At 44.4% G+C, this 20,055-nt stretch overlaps 1 protein-coding gene across 3 annotated transcripts in view; it reads left to right on the forward strand.

Annotated features, from left to right (window-relative positions):
• Positions 1-320: 320 nt before the first annotated feature.
• The window catches only part of Nbas (NBAS subunit of NRZ tethering complex), a gene marked incomplete at its 5' end in the record, with an annotated part of 266,027 nt that continues 246,292 nt past the window's right edge, over positions 321-20,055 (forward strand). For all 3 annotated transcript variants that reach the window (XM_087199614.1, XM_087199615.1, XM_087199616.1), the window contains 3 exon segments: positions 321-368; positions 4,294-4,337; positions 19,088-19,221. In XM_087199614.1, coding sequence (XP_087055740.1) covers positions 321-368; positions 4,294-4,337; positions 19,088-19,221 — 226 coding nt within the window.

The raw sequence follows: 20,055 nt of genomic DNA on the forward strand, positions 1-20,055 counted from the left end.
TAATAAACAAAACGATTTCATATACCATGTCTTCCCTCAGTGAAAAAGTCAGATGCTGTTTGTAAGCAATGTTGATAATGAAGCATAAGTAAGTATGAAACAAACCATATGTCAACATAATGTCCAACAATAACATGTAAAGAAATGTTTAATCCTTTGAAAAAAGATGGATAGCTAAAGCCACAAAATTTAAAAATTATTTTAACTTTTTAAAATAATTTAATCCATATTGAAGATATGAAATGAGTTGCTTTTGGTTTGGGGTTTACAATGTAAATATTCACAATGGGTTTGTTTCCATTCTTTCTTCCCTGTGACAGCAACGGGAAGCTTCTGGCTGCTGTTCAGGATCAGTGTGTGGAGATCAGGTAACCGCTAATATTGTTCTCCTGTGAGGGTTTCTATGAGAAAACCTCTACCTGATGGAAAGGAACTAAGTTTTTAATCTTTTTTTTTTTTTCGGTACCGGGGATCGAACTCTGGACCTTGTGCTTGAGAGGCAGGCGGTGGAACCACTGAGCTGCATCCCCAGCCCTGTCTTCAAAGGCAGCATATTTAAAATGATTGGACTACAGAATCACGACTTTTGTGTAGTGTCAAACACCAGCTAAAGGGTGATGCTTTCTTGAGTTGTCTCATATTTCTCCTTCCCCAGATCTCTGTGGTCTCCTGCATAAACCACTTTCTCAGTCAATAAGGCTCCTCTGGAGCTTCGGAAGTCACTCCTGTTTGACCAGTTACTACGTGAGCTAGCCATGCTCGGGAAGGAGCAGGAAAGAGTGAGGCAGCTTTGCTCTGCTGGGACAGGGCTGTAGATCAGACCCAGGTGTGTAGGAGGTCACGGTCATGCCCAGCATGCTGTCCGACCGAGACGCTCAGGACTATCACGTACTCGGGAGACCTGGCAAGGCTGGAAGATTGCAAGTTCAAGCAACTTAGTGACTCAGTGAGACCCTGGCTCAAAGAGAAGAGGGGTGGGCTGGGGATGTAGCTTAGCGAGAAGGGCCAGGGTTCAATCCCCAGTACCAACAACAAGAAAAAAAGGCCAGAAGTGAGGCCCTGGGTTCAATCCCTAGTACCAAAAAAATTAAAATACGAAAGCAAGACTTCTCTAAGTTGTGCTTTCCATGTATTTTATTTTTTAAAATACATCAGTTATGAAAGAAATAGCAACTAACTTAGAAAAAGGACACCGGAGAAGACTGGTGGAGATATTTTAGGTGTCAGAGGTGGGTTATGCCTTTGGAGGCGGAGATTGATGTTTAGATTTGGGATGGAAAATTTGACCAAGAGTTTCATGGAATTGGCTAATGAAAATTCGATGAAAGAGTCCTTTGCGAAAGCTTGAAAATGCGTAGTAAAAAGGCTCATGTTGGGCCAGGGATTTAGCTCAGTGGTTCTGCTTCCTGCCTCGAAAGCATAAGGTCCCAAGTTCGATCCCTGGTACCAAAAAAAAAAGGGCGGGGGGCTCATGTGTGGATGCTGCCTTTTCCCACAGATGGGTTGAGAACAGTCCTTTAAGTCCCGTAACTGACACAGCTCTCTGTTGTTTTCCTCAGTGCTGAGACAGTGCTGGGCAGCAGTGTGCACTGTCCCTTCCGCCCTGGCAGCAGTGCAGTGAGCGTGTAGGTTTTGCTCTTTCCCTCTCTTGAGATGCACAAGCAAGCACTGCATGGTTCAGTGGCCTGTCTGAGGGTTTGAGCTCAGCCCTTCTAACTTGGGTGTTTGCACTCTTTCCACGAAAATCCGGCATTTCGTTCATGTTGTGCCGCCTGTGCTCCCCTTTCTGTTTCCCATGCACAGATCCAGCCCCGCTGATTACCAGGAGCTAGTGAGGGGCTGTGCGGTCTGCAGCCCTGGTACTGCTGTGCTTCATGGAGCAGGAGCTGCTTTTCCCCCAGCATGTCACATTCCCATGAACACAAACAATTAGTGTTTACATTTACTGACTAAATGGGGTGCAAATGGAGTAAGGGAAGCAGATGCTGAGAGGGGCTGCAGACACCCCACAGTGTAGTCGCTTTTGTCAGATGAATGTGACATCCACACTGATGTTACAGTAAGCTAGAGGAAGTGTTTTTCAGCAAAGATGAGGAATAATCAGCAAAGAAGGGAGATTCCAAAAGTAAATGCTATGGATATTGCTTGTCTCTGCATTTTGTTTTTTTTTGAGATAGGGTCTCACTGTATATTTCAGGCTGGACTTGAATTCTCTCTGTAGCCCAAACTGGCCTCGATCTCATGGCCATCCTCCCGCCTCAGCCTCCTGTGTGCTGGGATGACAGGCCTGTGCCACCGTGCCTGGCTCCTGTCCCTGAATAAGTTCTGTGACAGTTTGACAAAGCCAGATGTGTGTCTTCCTCCCTCTTCTCCCCAGCAAAAATAGCAACAATTTTTTGGTGGTTATATTAAGGAAGAAAATAATGAACTTTCTTAAGGTCTAGTTTCTCACCTCATCCTTTCTCTGAGCTGTGAGGTCACTATTACCCCCCCCCCCCCGCCCCTTATTTAAAGGAAAGTGAAACTTAGGCTGAATCTTTTGTCCAGATTATACAGATAGAGCTGGGAGCAGGCCAGCTTCACGTCAGAGACCATGTCCTTGCTGAGTGTGGTGGTACACGCTGGTGATCTCAGCCACTTGAGAGGCTGATGCAAGAGGATCTCAAGTTCAGGGCCAGCTGGGGCAATTTAGCAAGATCATGCTTCAAGATACAAAAGTAGAAGAAGCCAGGGGTGGTGGTGCACCCTGAGAGACTGAGGCTGGAGGATTGCAAGTTTGAGCCCAGCCTGGGCCATTTAGCAAGACCCTGTTTCAGAATAAAAAGGGCTGGGAGTGTAGCCCAGTGTGAAGGGCCTGGATTCAGTCTCTAGCACAGCAGCTGAACAGAGCGGAAGATGAGACCACACAGCATGACAGATGGCTTTTCTGTCCTGTCGTACTTGGGGGCTGAGCCAACCAATGTGTTGAAGAAATTTATTCCCATATTTATAATTGTCTTTAGTCATAATAAATAATATTTTAAAAATCACTAAATATTAAGAATCTTTAAAATTTGTTTTAAAAGTAATGTTTAGTCATTTTATAAATATTAGAAAGTGCAGGTAAGTAGAAAGAAGTAAGTAACTACAAATTGCCTATTGTTCTACTATATAGAGTTGTGTACTATTAGTATTTTGGTGTGTGTTCTTTGAACCACATCTGCATGTGCGTGTATATTTATGTATTTTAATGGAATACTACTACTATATATTCTGCGTATTGTATTTGTCACCAACATGTGAATTACTTCTATAATTTATAAATTTGATGCATATCCTTTGATTTGAATCCTCTGGGTAATCTTTGAAAATTAATATATTGTCAACAGGCTTCTGTGTCACATGTAGTAATCACACAATATTTCATTGCAGGCACATAGCAAAATTTAGTTAATCTTCTTATGTCAGGTGTATTTTTCTCTTTTATATATGAGACTGCATTAATTTCCTTGATATCTGTGTATATCTGTAATTATTTTCTGGGGATAACGTTATAGAAGTGGAACTGGTAGGTCTATTGCCATAGACATTAAGGTTTTGGAAATTGTTAGTTATTTTCTAGAAGGTTTACCCGTTTTCATTTACTACTTCGGTATGTATTTCAGGTTCACAGATTTTAAATAACTCATTTAAATATGCTCACCTGTTCAGGTCATTTGATCTGATAGACTGAGACCTTTTCCGTTTGTGACCACACTGAGTCAGACTTGTGGTTCTGTCTGCACAGCGACAGGGAAGGTTTTCCAGCCTGGATCCCTCGATTTAGAAGCTCTGGGCCAGGGTCAGGCGTTGCTGTAGTGTTGAAGCCCTGCTACGCTCAGCTGTCCTGTGTGGTCACACCCTGGCCTCGCCCGTTTCTAGTAAGAAGGCTGGAGGGAAAGGCTGTCCCTACTGAGAGTCTCATTTGAGGCACTGAGCCACCTCTGAGAGAGATGAAATGGTTTAGAGTGTTTAGTGTGGCATCAAAAAGCTGCATAATCTATAGTATGTGCAGTGTCTTTTTTCCCCTTTTTTTGTGGTGCCCAGGATTGAACCCAGGGGCTTGTACTGAGCTGCATCCCCAGCCCCTTTATATTTTTTTTTAAATTTTGAGACAGATCTTGCCACATTTGCCAGGCTGACCTGGAACTTGCAATCCTTCAGCCTCAGCCTCCCAGAGGGGTGGGGTTATGGGCCTGTACTGCCATGCCTTATGGACTCACACAATAGTTGTTAGTGTGACACTGTTGTCTTAATTTTGCATATATTTTTTAGGTCTGCAAAAGATGATTTTACGTCTATTATTGGGAAATGTCAAGGTAAGAGTTTCCAAAATATTTTTAGAAAGAAAATTTCAAATCTATATTACTTTATAATCTTTATTAAATTAGAATAAATTTTAAATAAATATTTGTTAAGGATTAATATGGCTGTTTATTGAAAGTTTTAAAAATTGTAACTGATTTTTCTTAATTCCTTGAATATTTTGCATTTTGGGTGGATTTGAAATTTAAACTTTTTAAAATGTCTAAGCCAGTTTGGGGATAAAATATTTGTAAGTATCTACAGTCTTTTATTTTGGTTTTAGTATAAACATATTTAGTTGTAAGTCAAGTTCTTTGATCTATTTAGCAAAAGTTTATTTGAGTGTGTAATATGAAGCATGATGAAAACATAGTGAATGCTTACAGTAAAGGGTGCATTGTCATCAGTCCCTCTCAAAATCCTCCCCCTTGCTTCACACACACTCGTCCCACTGTCCTCGCCACTTCCTGCAGCAGCTCTGGAGTCCTCTTTCCTGAGGGTCTTTAGCTGCGCTGTCCTGGGTGCTTCGGTGTCCTAAATGGATCAAAACGTCTCCCTTTCATGGAGTCATTTCATTATGACTTTTGGGAAGAGCCGGAAGTCACACAGTGCCAGATCTGGTGACTAAGGTGGATGAGGACACAGCCGTGGGGTTTTTCCGAGCTAGCTTTCCAGTGGATGGTGCTCGGCAGCAGCAGTCACCGTATCTCTGACCACTCCTTGTAAAAACCCTCAGGAAAGAGGACTGCAGAGCTGCTGGAGAAAGTGGCAAGGATGGTGGGATGAGTGTGTTGGAACTAAGGGGAGGATTTGGAGGGAGATTAATGGCAATGTGTCCTTTAGTGTGCTACGTTGAAAAATGTTTTATTCAATCGTGATATTTTTTTCTTTGTAATTTTTGATCACACCTTGTATGTGTATGAACCATCTTTCAGGGTGCTTGCAGTGTGATTGTGAGTGAAAAGGGTGAGCCTCTCTGAAGCATGTAGTAAGGGGCTGGGAACAAGACAGTCCCCTAGGTCGCACTCCCGTGATCTCCTCCCTTCAGCTCTGCCCGTCCTTTGAATGCTGCCCTTGAATTATGAATCTAGGGATTAATCCACCGATGCACTTAGGCCTTTCCTGATTCATTTACCTTTCAAAAGCCCCATCTCTGATTCCAGGAATCTTGGGGGACATTTTAGATCCAAACTATAACAGAAACTCAGGGGAGGAAATAATTTGGAGGACTCTATTAGGTAAACAGACTTGTTACCTCAGTTTCAGTTGCAGATCAGCAGTTCCTGCGTCTGCCCTTGTGCTGGTTAATAGCGTGGCCACAGTAGGAGTCAGATTGGTGCTATCGCAGGCACTGCGATGATGACATAGTGCTCTTCCTGTGTGCAGGCACCATGCGGAGTCCTTTATGTGTATCTTCTCATTTAATCAAAGAAAATAGCCTATGTATTTCAGCTTAAAGCGGTGTTAGGATAAAATAAATATTTGGCAGTGAAAGAGGACAGGGTGGGGGTACCAGCGATTTTGCAAGCTGCAGCAGGGGGATGCAGAGGACCCCTCTTCCCGTCTAATGCACTGTTAGTGGCTTAGGGCCAGTTTCCTTCTCAGCTTTGTCTTCGCAGCCAACTCGATGGATCAGGACAGTACAAGGCACCCTGGGATTGTGTGTGGGTGGTGCTGGGCCCAAGGCTCCGGCCTCTCGGATGCTAGCACTCACCTAGTGCTGTCCCGAAGAATTACCACCCCAGCCCAAAAGATCAAGTACTTCGACAGTTCTTTGAGTAGCTCTGTGAATGGGGATATTAATTCTGTAGTATGCCAGAGTCGTTAGTCTTGTGCAGTTTTACCTGCAGTGAAGATAGAGCATCACGAAGTCCTCAAGGAGCTTTCTTTATGCCTAGCATGTATCGTAACTTCATAGCAGACGCAGCGCTTCTACATATTTACAGAAATGTGCCCCACCTTTCATAATCTACTCCTGCTCTGGCACCCAGATGTCCTAGAACCTTTGTCTGTAGGTCGTCAAGCCAGAAAGTGAGACATTTTCTTCCTTTTTCCGTCTCTCTTTGATGAGTACTTGTTAGGCAGTCATGGCATGCCAGGCCCTGTTCTAGGCCCCATAAATACAGTGGGGAACAGGATGTAGCTCCTCGGTGGAAGAGCTTGTGGTGCAGCTATGGGAGAGAGCATACCTGGCTCACTGTACTTGCACTGAGTGTACAGTGGGGCAGAGGTCCGCTTGGTGTTCCTGATCCTCCATCTGTGCATGGGCTTCCTGCTCCATGCCCACTCCGCAGCCCTGGCATCCCGAGTTCAGGCTCAGCATGTTTTACCCAGTTTCTCACCACAGTGTCTGCTGATGAGGTTTTCTTGTGTGTGCCTGTCATTCATCCCCACTTTACACTCCTTGCCAGGTTGGGGTGTGTGTGTATGTGTGTGGGGGCAGGGTCCAAACCCAGGGTCTGCGCATGCTGAGCAGCTGGTGCAGCACACCCACACCCCAGTCCCAAACTGATCACTTTAAATGAGGGTTCTTCCAGCTTTCCCTCCTCTGACTCTGCTGGGTCCTTGATGCATAACTCTGGCCAAGTTCCCATTTGTGAGATTTGGATCCTCGGGGCTCCCAAAGGTGCACTGGTAGCTTGTGCTGCTTTCAGGAGCAGCAGAACTTGAGGAGTGAGGCTGGAGGGAGGAAGCTGGGTTGCTGGGGAGCCCCTTCAAAGGGGGTGGGGCCTGGCCTCTTCCCTCTTCTCTCTCTGCTTTCTGGCTGCCGTGAGGAGAGCGACTTCACCCCTCAGACCTCTGTGTGCTGCCTGCCATGACGTCCCCATACCACAGGCCCAGAGCCACAGGGCCAGCGACCACAGGCTGGGTCCGGGATCCACGAGGCTCAGTTACTGGGTCACAGTGGCGGGAAGCTGACTACTACATTGTCCTAGTCTCTCTTTTATTATTTGTAATATGGACATAATTTTAGAGAGTGGGTCGTGAGAAAGTATATGAGGAAATGTGTGTAAAACTTCACATACCCGATACAGTGAGTGCGTAGGTGGTGGTTAATGTCATCATGTGAGGATGGTGTTATTGTTCCTGGTGCTGTGATTCTGCCTCAGATCTCCACTGGCTTGCTGTTGACTGTGCAGTGTGGGCCTTCCTCTGACTCAGCACACAGGGCCTTTCTCAGCCCTCAGGGTCTGTGAGATTTCCCCGCTGTGTGCTGTGTTCTAGTGCAAAGCCCACGCGGTTTTCCAGTGCCATCGTGCTTTTCAGAAGCCCCCCTTGCGGCTTCTCAGGGCGTGCGTCAGGCCCGTGTATGTTGGGGCAGGGCAGCCTCTCCTCCTGCCCTCTTCCCCACACTTGGAGATCTCCGTGTTCCATTGGCGCTGTGTGTGCCTGCATCGCACACCTACTCAAGGTGGCTTTCTTTCATTTCTCATTGTGGGTTTGCAAATCAGCAGTTAGGCTGTAAATCTTCTGAAGGAAAGCTTCTCTCTGACTCAGCTTTTAAGAACCATTCCTGGTGCCTTGACCCTATCGAGAAGGCTGTGGTACATGTGTGCTAATCAGGTTATTTCCATCAATGAACATATGAAGAAAGTCTGTTTGCCTATTCCTGTTGGTTAATTTTAGAAATTCATGGGAGTATGCATGTATGTATGGTATGTAATGTGTGCATATGCATCTGTTTACACATACACTTATGAATAATTGTTACGGTGTTCAGGCTGTTACTCGTGTATACAGACTGGCATTGGAACAATACAGGTGCTTAAGAAGCCCTGTTTGTATAGTAGTTTTTAAGTTTTATGAGTCCATGTGTGCAGTGCACAGTGATCACGTTCCTCATGGGGCGTCAGTGCGTGCACAGTACACATCTTAACTCTTTCCGCTCCTTCCTCCTGCATTGTCTTTTGATGATGGCATAAAGGCAAGGCAGTGCTGAGGCATCAGTATCTACAGCTTGGGGCTCTGGCATTTTCTCAGTTTACCTCCTATGGTTTGCGTCACCACGCCTGCCAGAGTGTGCCAGACCTGGCCTGAGTTATGTTCGAGGATCAGAGGCCCCGGAGGGTGATGCGGGCCCTGACTTGTGTGGATCCCAGCCTGGGCCTCATGCTGGGGCGGCTGAGCCTTGACCAGACGCACAGGGCTCAGAGCCAGTGTCGGCCAGTTGATGTGAGAATCGGAAGCTGACTGTTCTCCATCTTTTACGGATGAGGACATTTATTAGCGTTTTTTTTTTACTGTGTGCACTCCGTGCGGCTGCAGAGATGAGGTAATGCCATCAGAATGGATGTTTTATTTTGTTGCCTTCTGAATGTGTGAATTTATGGCCTAATGCTGCATTGATGGCTTTTTTCCATTCCGTATAATGCGAGGTAATGATCATTTGCTTATTATCGGACTCATCTTTATGAGAAAACCTCCCCCGTGCCAAGTGATATTTCATGTGTGTGCCTGGAGAAAAGCAGCCAGACTGCTGTTAATGCGTTTCTGAAACTCCATATCGCAGCATCGGCAAACTGAAATAGGAGCTATTTGGTTCCACTTTGACAGTTTTCAATGATTGTTTTATAAAAGTAGGCCATTCAAGGATGTTTTCAATGTGGATCGCAACTCGTTTTGGCACTGTTTGCTGAGCCATTCAGAGTAATTCAGTCCTCTCTTTGCGTCTTGAATAGTGGCCTAAAAAACAGCACATGGAATTTGACTTTTTAGTAGAGCTGTTCTGTGTTAGTGAGGAGATTTTTCTCAGATTTCTGCTTTTGAGGCCCCGTAAAGCAGAGTCAGTGAGGGTGGTTGTGCTCAGAAGCGTGGCCGCGTAGGAGCTCAGGGGCATCCAGCGCGCTGTGATGGGACGCGCAGTGACCCCGAGTCCTCTGATCTGCACAGCCTCACTTCTGGGCAGTGCCATGCAAGCCTGGTTTTCTCCGTAGTCGGACATGGGAAAGATCAGGAAACATGGACTAGCTGAAATACCCAGCCTTTGAGATGAAGCATCAGAGCACAGCGATTCAGGAGCCTCAGATTACATGATAACCATTTCCCCCTTTTTGTATTTTTAGAGAAAATAATTTTTTCATACTGAAAGTCTAATCCGCTTTCTGAGTAGAAACTAATCAGCCAGAGTCTAAATAAAAATAAGCACATCATAAAGAGATGCGTACCATTCACATTTATTGTCTGTCCTTTCAGATGTTTTCCTGCCATACGTGTTGCTATAGATAGGTTCTGTGAAGGTGAAGGTTTGAAATCTGCGCCCTTTGCTTACGGATAGGTTAACTTCCTTTAGGGAGAAGCTCAAGGAGGACGTTCCAGCCACCTGTTTTGGTTTTTTCTCCTGGTGACATGGTGACACCCTGGGCGTTAGGACAGGGCCCTCCAGATGCCACCGTCGTTCAAAAGGGGCCTGTGGGCGTGGCCAGTGCACAGACAGAGTGAGGTGCCCAGCTTGGAGCTCGTGTGGGGCTGCACTGGGCCATTCTCTTGTAACAGCTTCCTGGATTGGCGTCGGAACAGTGCCGGCCTCAAGATAGGAGCTCGCAGACATTCCTATGTCTTCTGCATTTTCCCAAAGAGCTTGTGGCTTGAGTAGCATCGGAAGTCTGTCTTCCTTAACTGTTTGATGGGATTCACCAGAGAAACTTAGTGTTTCCTTTGTAAGTAGGTTTTTCGTGCTTACATTTTCAGAGTAGATATCTAAGATTTACCGGATTTCCTTTCTCGTGGAATTTTTCTCTAAGCTGTACAGCTTATTGGCTTCGAGTTGTGTCTGATGTTCTGTGATACCCTTCATTTTCTGTAAGCTCTGATCATGACATTCTGTTTTCTCTGATACGTGTATCTTATGTTTTTCCTCTTTGCTCTTGAATTCTGTCGATTCATCAATATTCTCCAATAATTAAACTTTGAATTTTATAGATTTTTTTATTGCTTTTTTCCCCGAGTTTTGCCTTTATTATTCCTTTCCTTCTGGATGTTGGATTTGATTTGCTTCCATTTTTCCAGATGGGAGATTCGATAACTGACTACAACTTTTCTCTTTTGTTTTATAAACCCTTTCTAATATAGTATTCAGATTTTCATATCCTTAGGGATTTTCTCCAGTTGTTATGAATTCCTGAGAAAGAAAAGTTGAAACATCCAATTACAGTTGTGTATTTATCCGCCATGCCCCCTTTTTACATAATTCGGGGTTGAACCCAGGATGTTGGTCCTGAGGTACATCCCCAGCCTTTTATTTTTTATTTTGAGATAGGGTTTTGCTAAGTTTCTAAATTGCCCAGGCTGGGCTGAACTTTAGATCCTCCTGCCTCAGCCTCCCGAGTGCTGGGATTGCCGCTGTGCCCCACCATGCCCAGCTTCATTGTACCCTTTAGTTCTGTCAGGCTTTATAGATTTAGGAATTTGGGGCTTTAGATTTATACACATAGAGGATCGGATACTCACCCTCTTGTTTTCTTGATAAAACAGCCCCTTATTGTGATGAAATGTATGTCTCTTTCTCTGATGGTACTCCTGTGCTGGCAGCTGTTTTGTGTAATGTTAATATAACCACTTCACCTTCATCGTGATTAGTGTTTGCATAGTGTATCTTTATTCTCCTTTTACATTTAATTTCTGTATTTGTATTTAATGTACATTTTTGGTAGAAAATGGATAGTTGGATCTTGGTTTTTTCCCAATCTAACAATTTCTATCACTTAACTAAACTATTTAGAATATTTATAATTAATGTAGTTATTGGTATGGATAGATTGAATTGTATCCTCTTATTATTTTTCTATTTGTCCCATCTCTTCTGTTTCCTTTTATTTCTTTTCTTGCTTTTTAAAAAAACTGAATATTTTTATTATTCCATTTTATCTCCATTGTTGTGTTGTTAGCTGTACTGATTTACATTGTATTCTAGCGTTTGCTCTAAGCTCTGCCGTGTAAATTTAAAAATTATTACACAGTATGCATCCATTCTGTCCTACTCCTTTATAGATTTGTTATCATTTGTGCAGAAGTTAAGCCTATGTGATATATTGTTATTTTTGCTTTAAACTTTCAGGTACCATGGTATTTTTGTTAAGGCATTTTTTAAGATTTTAAAAAACCAGGAAAATCCTGTTTTTTATTTAACTCCATTTCCCATTTCTTTGTGTGTGTGTGTGTGTGTGTGTGTGTGTGTGTGTGTGTGTGTAAACCTGAGTTTTCATTTGATAGAGTTTTCCTTCAGCTTGAAGAATTTATGTAACATTTATTATGTGGCTATTTTTCAATGTTTATCTCAAATTTTTTATGTTTGTTTTTATGACATGTGCTTTCTGATACAGAATTATTGATCTGATTTTTGTTCCTTTTTGTTCTCTAAAGAGGTCATTGATTATTTTGTGTTGGACGAGAAGTTAGAGTGGATTGCTTTACTGTTGTTTCCCTGTATGTAAAGTGTCTTTTTATTCCTCTCCACTTCTAGGATGGTCTCTTTATTATTAGTTTTCAGAAACTTCATCACCATGTCCTTCAGTGGCCCCTAGTATTTTCTGTTTTAGGTTCACTGTGGCTAACTTTGAGGTAAATGTGTAAATGTCATCAGCTTTGCAGAGTCTGTTACTTGACATTCCAGTCAGGCTTCCTGACGCAGCTGCTTTTCTTGCTACTCCTGTGACGCCTGTGCTGGTGGGTGTGATCACCCCCAGGTTGCCCATCTCCTGTTACTTTTCAGGTGTTTCCCCTCCATTTTTTAGTTTCGATAGTTTCTGTTGCTCTGTTTTAAAGAAGCTTCCACAATTTTCTTTTGCAGTGTTTAATTTGCTTTTAAGGCTATCTAATGAATTTTTTTATTTCAAATACTATCTTTTCCATTTTAAAAATTTGCTCGATAAATTTTTAGTTTCTATCACGTTTTGTTAAAATCCTCCATTTACTTATCATGTTCATGTTTTCCTTCTTGAATACCTTTAGGTAGCTGTTTGCAAATCTTTGCATATTCTTCAAAGTGTATCATTTTAAGGTATGTTTGTAGGATATAATTTTAGCACGGTTATGAGTCATATGCTGCTTCATATATCTAGCAGTTTTACTTTTTTGTTTTTGTACTGGGGATCCAACTTGGGACCTTCTGCTTGTGAGACAGGTGGCGGAACCACTGAACTAAATCCCCAGCCCTAGCAGTTTTACTTTTAAGATTATTTTATTTTGAAAATTGATGAGCTTTTACTACTCGATTTGAAGTAGTATGGTGACATGATGGGAGGTGTTTAAGTGGAAATGATAGCTTAGAAAGCCAGTAAAACAGCAAGATTAAATGTCCCTTGGAAATCAAGATGTTACCTCTGCCCGGTCAGATCTGGACTGGACACCTCTCCCTCACCACACAGCATTCTCACGCAGTGTAAATACAGTCTATGGAAAAGTTTCTCCTCCTGGTGCAACTCCAGGGCTCATCAGTGTGAGGGCCTGCTTGCTGTTTGCTTTGCCCTGGCAGCTGTAGACCATCTGACAGTGTCACGGTTGCTCCATTACCGAGGGTCCAGAACATGGCATCTTCCTTTCTAGAGGACTGAGAGTATTCTGGAGAAGGGCTGATACTTCTGAGGCTCAGATTAATTTGCGAAGGCTTGTTTGAAGCATTGGAGGTGTGCTTTGGGACAACCTGTGCAATTAGTTTAGTCCAGGATCTCCGAGAAGGCTCCGAGTGTTGGTCGAGTGGATAGAAGTCAGGACTGGGTGGACTCGGAGATTTCCAGATCTCCAGGCTCCCGGGTGTTCTCCCTTTGCTGAGCCCCTCTCACTGTGCAGCATCTCTCAGTGTGTCCATAGGGTTCCTCTCTGCAGGCGTTTTTTTCTCTGTGCAGATATTTGAAGCTCTTTTCTACCTCCCTTCCTTCTCTCTGGAAAGCTGCCTGGGAATCCTGGCAGCCTTGCAGCTCCAAGCCAGTCTCTCCCTGCCGAGGCCTGAGGTGCGGGTGACCTTGGGTGACCTCACTTATTTCCTTCCCCTCCGAGTGAGCACAGGCTTGTGCTCCTTTACACACACATACTTGTATTTACACACACACATATGTGATGGGAAATCCAATATGAAACTATTCTTTTTTCCTTTTTTTTTGGTACCGGGGATCGAACTTGGGTCCTTGCACTTGCGAGGCAGGCGGCAGAACCACTGAGCTAAATCCCTGGCCCTCTTTTTTCCTTCTTAATAAAAACAATGCATATCACAAGTTCAGATAATATAGTGGAAAGAATACAGAGTGAATACAGAGTGATTCTCACGATTTGAATTCTTCATAAGAACTTTCCGTAGCCCGGTGCCCTCATGGTTTGGCTCCTCCTCTGCAGCAATCACACAGCATCCCACATATGCAGCATCAGACCCCCACCCCCCATCTCTGTGCTGGGAATGTCTGCCCCAGGTTGTGTCTTAATCAGGAGGAGTTTGGTGGTGAATGTGGCATCCCTTCCATTGTAAGCGTGGATAGAAATTTAGGCAGTTTACAGTGGCTTGTTTTCTTTCGCTTCTCTTAACAGTGCTAGAAAAGCCCCTTGTTTGTAGGTGGGTGTATTTCGAGTGCAATAGCTACTGTCATGGTCTTCTAAAAAAGTTGTATTAGTACAACCTTGAAAAAAGTGTGATGGAGGGCACTTCTTTCCTCTAGTGTTAGCACCAGCTCTTTCCTGTCTGTTGTGCATTCATGTGCTCACAGGCAAGGAAAACGTATCGAATTTTGAATTTGCCTGTCTTTAGGTACTAAGCAGAGCATATGTTCAGTGGCTAATGTTTCTGTATTTTGTGAATTGTTACATGCTTCCTCCCATATTCCTTTTAGGTTACCTGACTCTTTATTATTAGTTTGTAGTATCTCTGTATAGTAGTAGTGTATAGTACTACTCTGTATTGTAGTACCTATAAAGCAATAACCATTATCATATGCACCACAAACATTTTACCCAGTTGATTTGTCTTAAGTTTGTCTTTTTGCAGAATTGCTTACCTTCCTTCCTCCTTCCTTCCCTCCGCTTCCCTCCCCCTGCTATATTGCTCTTTTTCTCTATAAATCGAGGGTTTGTTGTCATGCTAGGGCTTTTATTACTGTAGAATCTCAACACCTTCCTTGTGTCTTTTAGCGACACTGTTATTTAAACATCTCGCTCCCTTGCGTGCTGTTCTGTCCTCTGCCCCTGCTCCCCGGTACTGACTTGGAACTGAAGGACTTGTGGGAGGGACGTGGGAAAGCGGCACTCAGTGGTCGCAGAGTCACACACCTGTTTTCGGCAGCACTGAGAATAGAACCCAGTGCTTCCCATTTTCAAATTCATGCCATTTCCATTTCTTTTATTTTTTATTTATTTTTTCTCATGGTACAAAGGGGCCTCATGCTGAGCTCCATCCCCAGCCCTTTTTATTTTGAGAATAAAATAAAAGGGTCCAGTTGTCCATGTTGGCCTTGAACTTGTGATCCTCCTGCCTCAGCCTCAAGCATGTCCATTCCTGGTGTGTGGAAGTGGCATGGGCTGGAAGTCCGCTCCTTTCTTATGTGGGTGCTCGCTGTTTACCACCAGAGTATCAGGCAGTGCTGGCAGAAGTCAGGACCAAGCTGGGTGCCGTGATGAACACCTGGCATCCCAGCTACTTGGGAGGCTGAGGCAGGAAGGTTGCAAGTTCAAGCTAGTTTAGCCAACCTGGCAAGACCCTGTTTCAAAAAGTCAAAAAGGCTGGGGATGTAGCTTACTGGTGGAGCGCTCCCAGATGTCGTCCCTGGTACTGAGAGAAAAATTAGGAACGAGATAGAGACAGTTCCTGACACTGTGGAATTTCTTTTTCTGTGGTACTGTTGTGGCAGAGGGAGTCAAAATGATCTTTCAGAGACAGGAGAGTTGGGTAAAACAAAAAGAAGTTTATTGCCAGGCAGTGGCCAGCCTCAGGAAGTGAGTCCTTGTTGGCTGACCTCGAGTTAAGACAATTTTTCCTTTTTATACCTTATTCTAGCCTACAGGGTCGCTTGAGTTGCGATTATACAGAATGTAGCAAGGACATGGCAAAGCAGCATTAGGCAATTTTCCATGGTTTCAAGGTTGGGGGCTTACATATACAAATTTCAAGGCTGGTTTCTAATCTCTCCAGGAATAGGCTGCCCCACAAGAGGGGGAAGCCCACCCAGAGTTTTCAAACAGGGACAAGTTTCAAACAAGTTTCAAACAGGGTTTTAGCACAGAGTTCATTAACCAGTATTGTACAGTAATTATCCATTCCAAGTTATGTTTGGCAGCTCTGTCTGCCTCAGTGCTAGGGATCTCACTCAGGACCTTGCACTTTCGAGGCAGGCGTGGCACCACTGAGCTAAATCCCCGGCCCCATTGTGGAATTTCTAGGTGAATAATGCAAGCAGTAAAAAGACGGAAGAGCTGTGTAACCACTGCAGGGGCTCAGAGCTGTGAGGGAAGTGAACTCATCAGACGGTTGGAGAGCAGTGGGAGCAGAGACAGTGTAGACAGAGGTCGGAGTGGCTCTCCCAGGGGAGCACCCCGCGAGGTTCGGCTCGGGTCCCGGGCTGCAGCTGGGCGCAGCGGGGTGCTGGGCAGTGTCCCCGCAGTGGCAGCTGTCACCTTGGAGTCACTTTTACTATCAGTGCTGGAATACTTCTCAGACAGCTCTGGGGGCCTCCACTTTGTAGGCTCTGTACTGCTCATTCTTTTCCTAAACCACGCAGGTGAGTGGAAGATCCAGTGATGAAGGCTTTATTTTCAGGTGTCTGGTAATGGAGACCTGTCTTCCCTGGTGAAGACGCGTGCTGAGTGTAGTGGGGCTGCCGTTTGTAACTACAGTAAGTAGTAGTGCAAACAGACCCTCTCCGCGGGAGAAATGGCACCAATCCATTCATCCCAGCAAAATGAGATAAGTGGGAAATCTGTTACCCAGGAGAAACGATGACAGTGGAAGCGCGTTTGTGGAGTTCACTTAGCACATGAATGTTTTTCAGGGCAAAGCTGTCCTCTTGCTGGTTTTTATGTAGCATCTGCACACGCAGGTGTTTTACTCCTGTGTTGTTTATCATTTTGTGTCTGTTTCCTTCCAAGTCTGATTTTTCTTTTTAGCTGTCTAAAGACAGGAGACTGGTTTTCTTTTCATTTTACCCCCACTAAAGAGAAGAAAAAAACCAAAAAAATGCCAAAAACTTTGTTGCCTGGTGTGTTGGTGCACACTTGTAATTCCAGTGCTCAGGAGGCTGAGGCAGGAGGATCACCATGAGTCCCAGGCCAGCCTGGGATATGTAGTGAATTCAAGGCCAGCCAGAACTACATAGTGAGGCCCTGTGACAAAAAGCAAAAGCAAAATAGCTTTTACAGAGTGTATGCAGTATATTATTAGGGTTTAATAAAACTATTTAGCCTTTCCATGTTCAAGGGCCTCTCTTGGATCTTTAAAGTATACTTTTGTTTTTGTTTGTTTGAGGCAAGGTCTCACTATGTAGTTCAAGCTGGCCTTGAACTCTTCATGTAGCATGGGCTGGCCTTGAATTTGCAGCCATCTTCCTGCCTCAGCCTCCTGAGTGCTGGGATGAGAGGCATGTGCCGCCACACCCAGCGCTTATTTAAAATTGCTTTTTACCTAATGATAGTCAAGATGCAGAAACTTATTGATGTCAGGTATTCCTTCCTTGTATACAGAATATTTGTTACAGAAGGCAAAGGAAGTATGAATTGTTCACAGCACCGTTTTAGGTAGAGGGAAGACCTCTGTCATACAATTTGTATTTGTCTCTGGTTCTTGAGGGATGGCAAACCCTTTGCATCACTGTGCCCTGTTATATAGATTTCTGAGAGACAGAAGCTTCCCTCATTAGGGAACGTATGACTCACGCTGTGTTCCTGGTCCTGGGGTGGCAGTGTTGAGTAAGACCTTGTCCCTGACTGAAGGCCCTTCAGAGTCTCGTTGGCCAAATAGTTATGTGCACAACATAATACAGTGTGACAAACATGACCAAAAATGTGTCTGCAGCCATAATTAAGGGTGGGTAGTAGAGAGCAGTCAGCTTTGAAGGGTGTCAGGGAAGGATGGGGTAGCAGTTACACCAGGCCTAGCAGGAGCAGTGGGATCGGAGAGGCACAGTCCAGGCAGAGGTGGCCGTGTGTGTGGAAGGCACAGACGTGTGTGTTTGCCGAGTGGTGGGGAGTGGGATTGCTGGAGCGCTTGTAGTTCTAGTTTTAATTTTTAAATAGCCTCCATACTGTCTCCATATGACTGTACTGCTGTTTGTTTCCAGCAGCAGTGTGCAGGGGGCCCTTCTCTTTATGTCCCCGTCACATTTGTCACATTTTTTGCCTTTTTGCTCTTAGCCATTCTTACCCGTAATTCTTGGGTAAGAGGATGACTCACTGGAGTCCAAGTAGCGTCCCCTGATGATTGCCGATATTGAGCATTTTCCCTCTTCCCAATTGTATGCCTTCATGTGAGAAACGTGTATTTAAATCTGTTGGCCATTTTTTAACTGAATTGTTTCTTCTTGGATTTTTGGACTTCCTTATATAGATTCTAAGTATTAACCCTTTGTCAGACACACAGTTTGTAAATATTTTCTCTCATAGTGTAGGTTTTCTTTTTCTGTTGGTTATTGTTTTCTTTGCTGTGCAGAAGCTTTTTAGTTTGATGTAATCTCATTTGTCTGTTTGCATTGGTTTCCCTTATTTTCATTGTCCTGACCACCCCCCAACACGTGCCTTGTCCAAGGTCCTGAAATGCTTTCTCCATCTTTTCTTTTCTTTTCTTTTCTTTTCTTTTCTTTTCTTTTCTTTTCTTTTCTTTTCGGAGACAGGGTCTCACTGCAGTTCAGAGTGTCCAGGCAGGCCTCGAACTTGCAGCCACCGTCCTGCCTCTACCTCTCCAATGCTAGGATTACAGGTGTGTGCCACCATGCCCGGGCCTCATGTTTTCTTCTAGTGGCTTCATTGTATTAAGTGTCACATTTAAGTCTTCACTCTACCTCGAGTTAACATTTGTAACTGGTGAGATGCAGGGTCCAGCTTCCTTCCTTTGCTTGTGGATACCCAGTTTTTCCAGCACCATTTACCAGAAAGGCTGTCCTTTCTGCAACGCTTCCTCTTAGCGCCCGTGTTCAGAATGAGCTGGCTGTTGATGTGCGGGCTCTTTACTCTGTCCCATCATTTTCTGTGTCTGTCTTATCCCAGTATCATTCCATTTTTATTATCCTGCAAATATGGTGGGTGAGGCACAGCATCATGTTTTTATTTGACAGAAATTTCTGTAGATGTGTGATCCACAAGATGTGATAAAAACACCTGGTGAATGTGTAAATTAAAGAATTGGTTAAAAGAGGACACTTGTCCTACCTATCTGGGGTTCATATAACAGGAAATGGGAGCAAAGAAAACAAAATAAAGCAGAAAAACCTTCAAACCTAACACAGTTTAGAGTTTCTCAGGCCTCTTTTTTCTTCTCTAATAGTTAGCAGCCTTTCTGTTGTTATACTGAAAAATTTAGAATAGAAAAAAATCCGGGAAGTGCATTATTAGGATAATGCGGGTATTAGGATTGTGTGATTGACTGAGAACCGGTCTAGATTCATCTGCCTGTACAGCCTCTCCCTCTCCGTGTCTCTTACTGTGTTAGCACAGTGCGTTTGGACCTCTTGCTTTCCTACTGCATGAAGCATTCGAGAGGTCTGGGCAGTGGTGCAGTATACCTACTTTAATTGGAGTTCTAAAAGTGCTAATGGTTTTCATAACATCACTGCTAAAGGCACCTCTTTTCTTTTCCTTCTAGTTCCAAAAGACCCCAAGCCCCAGTGGAGGCGGGTGGCGTGGAGCTACGATTGCACGCTGCTGGCCTACGCAGAGAGTACAGGCACCGTGCGGGTGTTTGACCTCATGGGAAGCGAGCTCTTCGTCATTGCCCCGGTACGCACCTGCTGCAGGCTGACAACGTTTTTGGGTGGGGTGGGGTGGGTGGGGCCGTCTTTGTATAGATGCTCCAGTGAATGAATATGAAGAGGGAAAAGACTAATAGAAATCAGAATAATAAACTATGAAATTGACACACTCAGAGTCTCGCCGGAGGTCTGTGCCTGTGTAGTATTTATTCTTTGTATTCTGTAATGCATTGTGCACATGTGAACCATCTGGCAGTGAGTAAATACCAAATGGAGGTCTTTAAACCAAATCCTTGGGAGGAGACAAGTCTGGAACGGAAGGGTGTATCGAGCCATTTCAGAGGGCAGCCAGAAAAATAAAGGGCGAGTCCTGGGACAGGTTCCTGTGACTTCCAGGGCAGGGCCAGCAGCCGACAGAAAATGCTGCCCTAGAGCTGAGGACCTTAGGAACTTCAGGGAAGGAGAGCACCGTTCGCCTTTTGCCTGTGTTGGCTCTGGGGAGGAAGAGTAGCATAATGGGAGCCGGGAAGGTGTGGGACAGGAAGGCATTCCACAGGAGGAGTGCTTGCTTCTGGAGGTTGGGGCTGGCAGTCCAGAAACCAGGCCTGCTGGGATCGGAGTCAGGATTTCAATGTGAACAGTCTTCTGGTTGTTTTTGCCTGTGCCCATTCACCAAATGACATCCCTTATCTCTCCCACACTCCTCCATCCTCTGGCTCTTTTAATTAATTTAGGACATCTTGTAGTTTTTGTCATGGCACAGAATGTTGCTGTAAAGTTCCATCCATGCAACTTTAGTAGCAGGAACAACTCCTAGGAGTTCGAGTTTATTACTTTGGTGGAATAGAAATTGAAAGAAAAA

This window comes from Heterocephalus glaber, unplaced genomic scaffold (assembly GCF_053883595.1).
Source record: "Heterocephalus glaber isolate CG9 unplaced genomic scaffold, H.glaber_assembly_v1.0 deba00001724, whole genome shotgun sequence".
NCBI lineage: Eukaryota > Metazoa > Chordata > Mammalia > Rodentia > Bathyergidae > Heterocephalus > Heterocephalus glaber.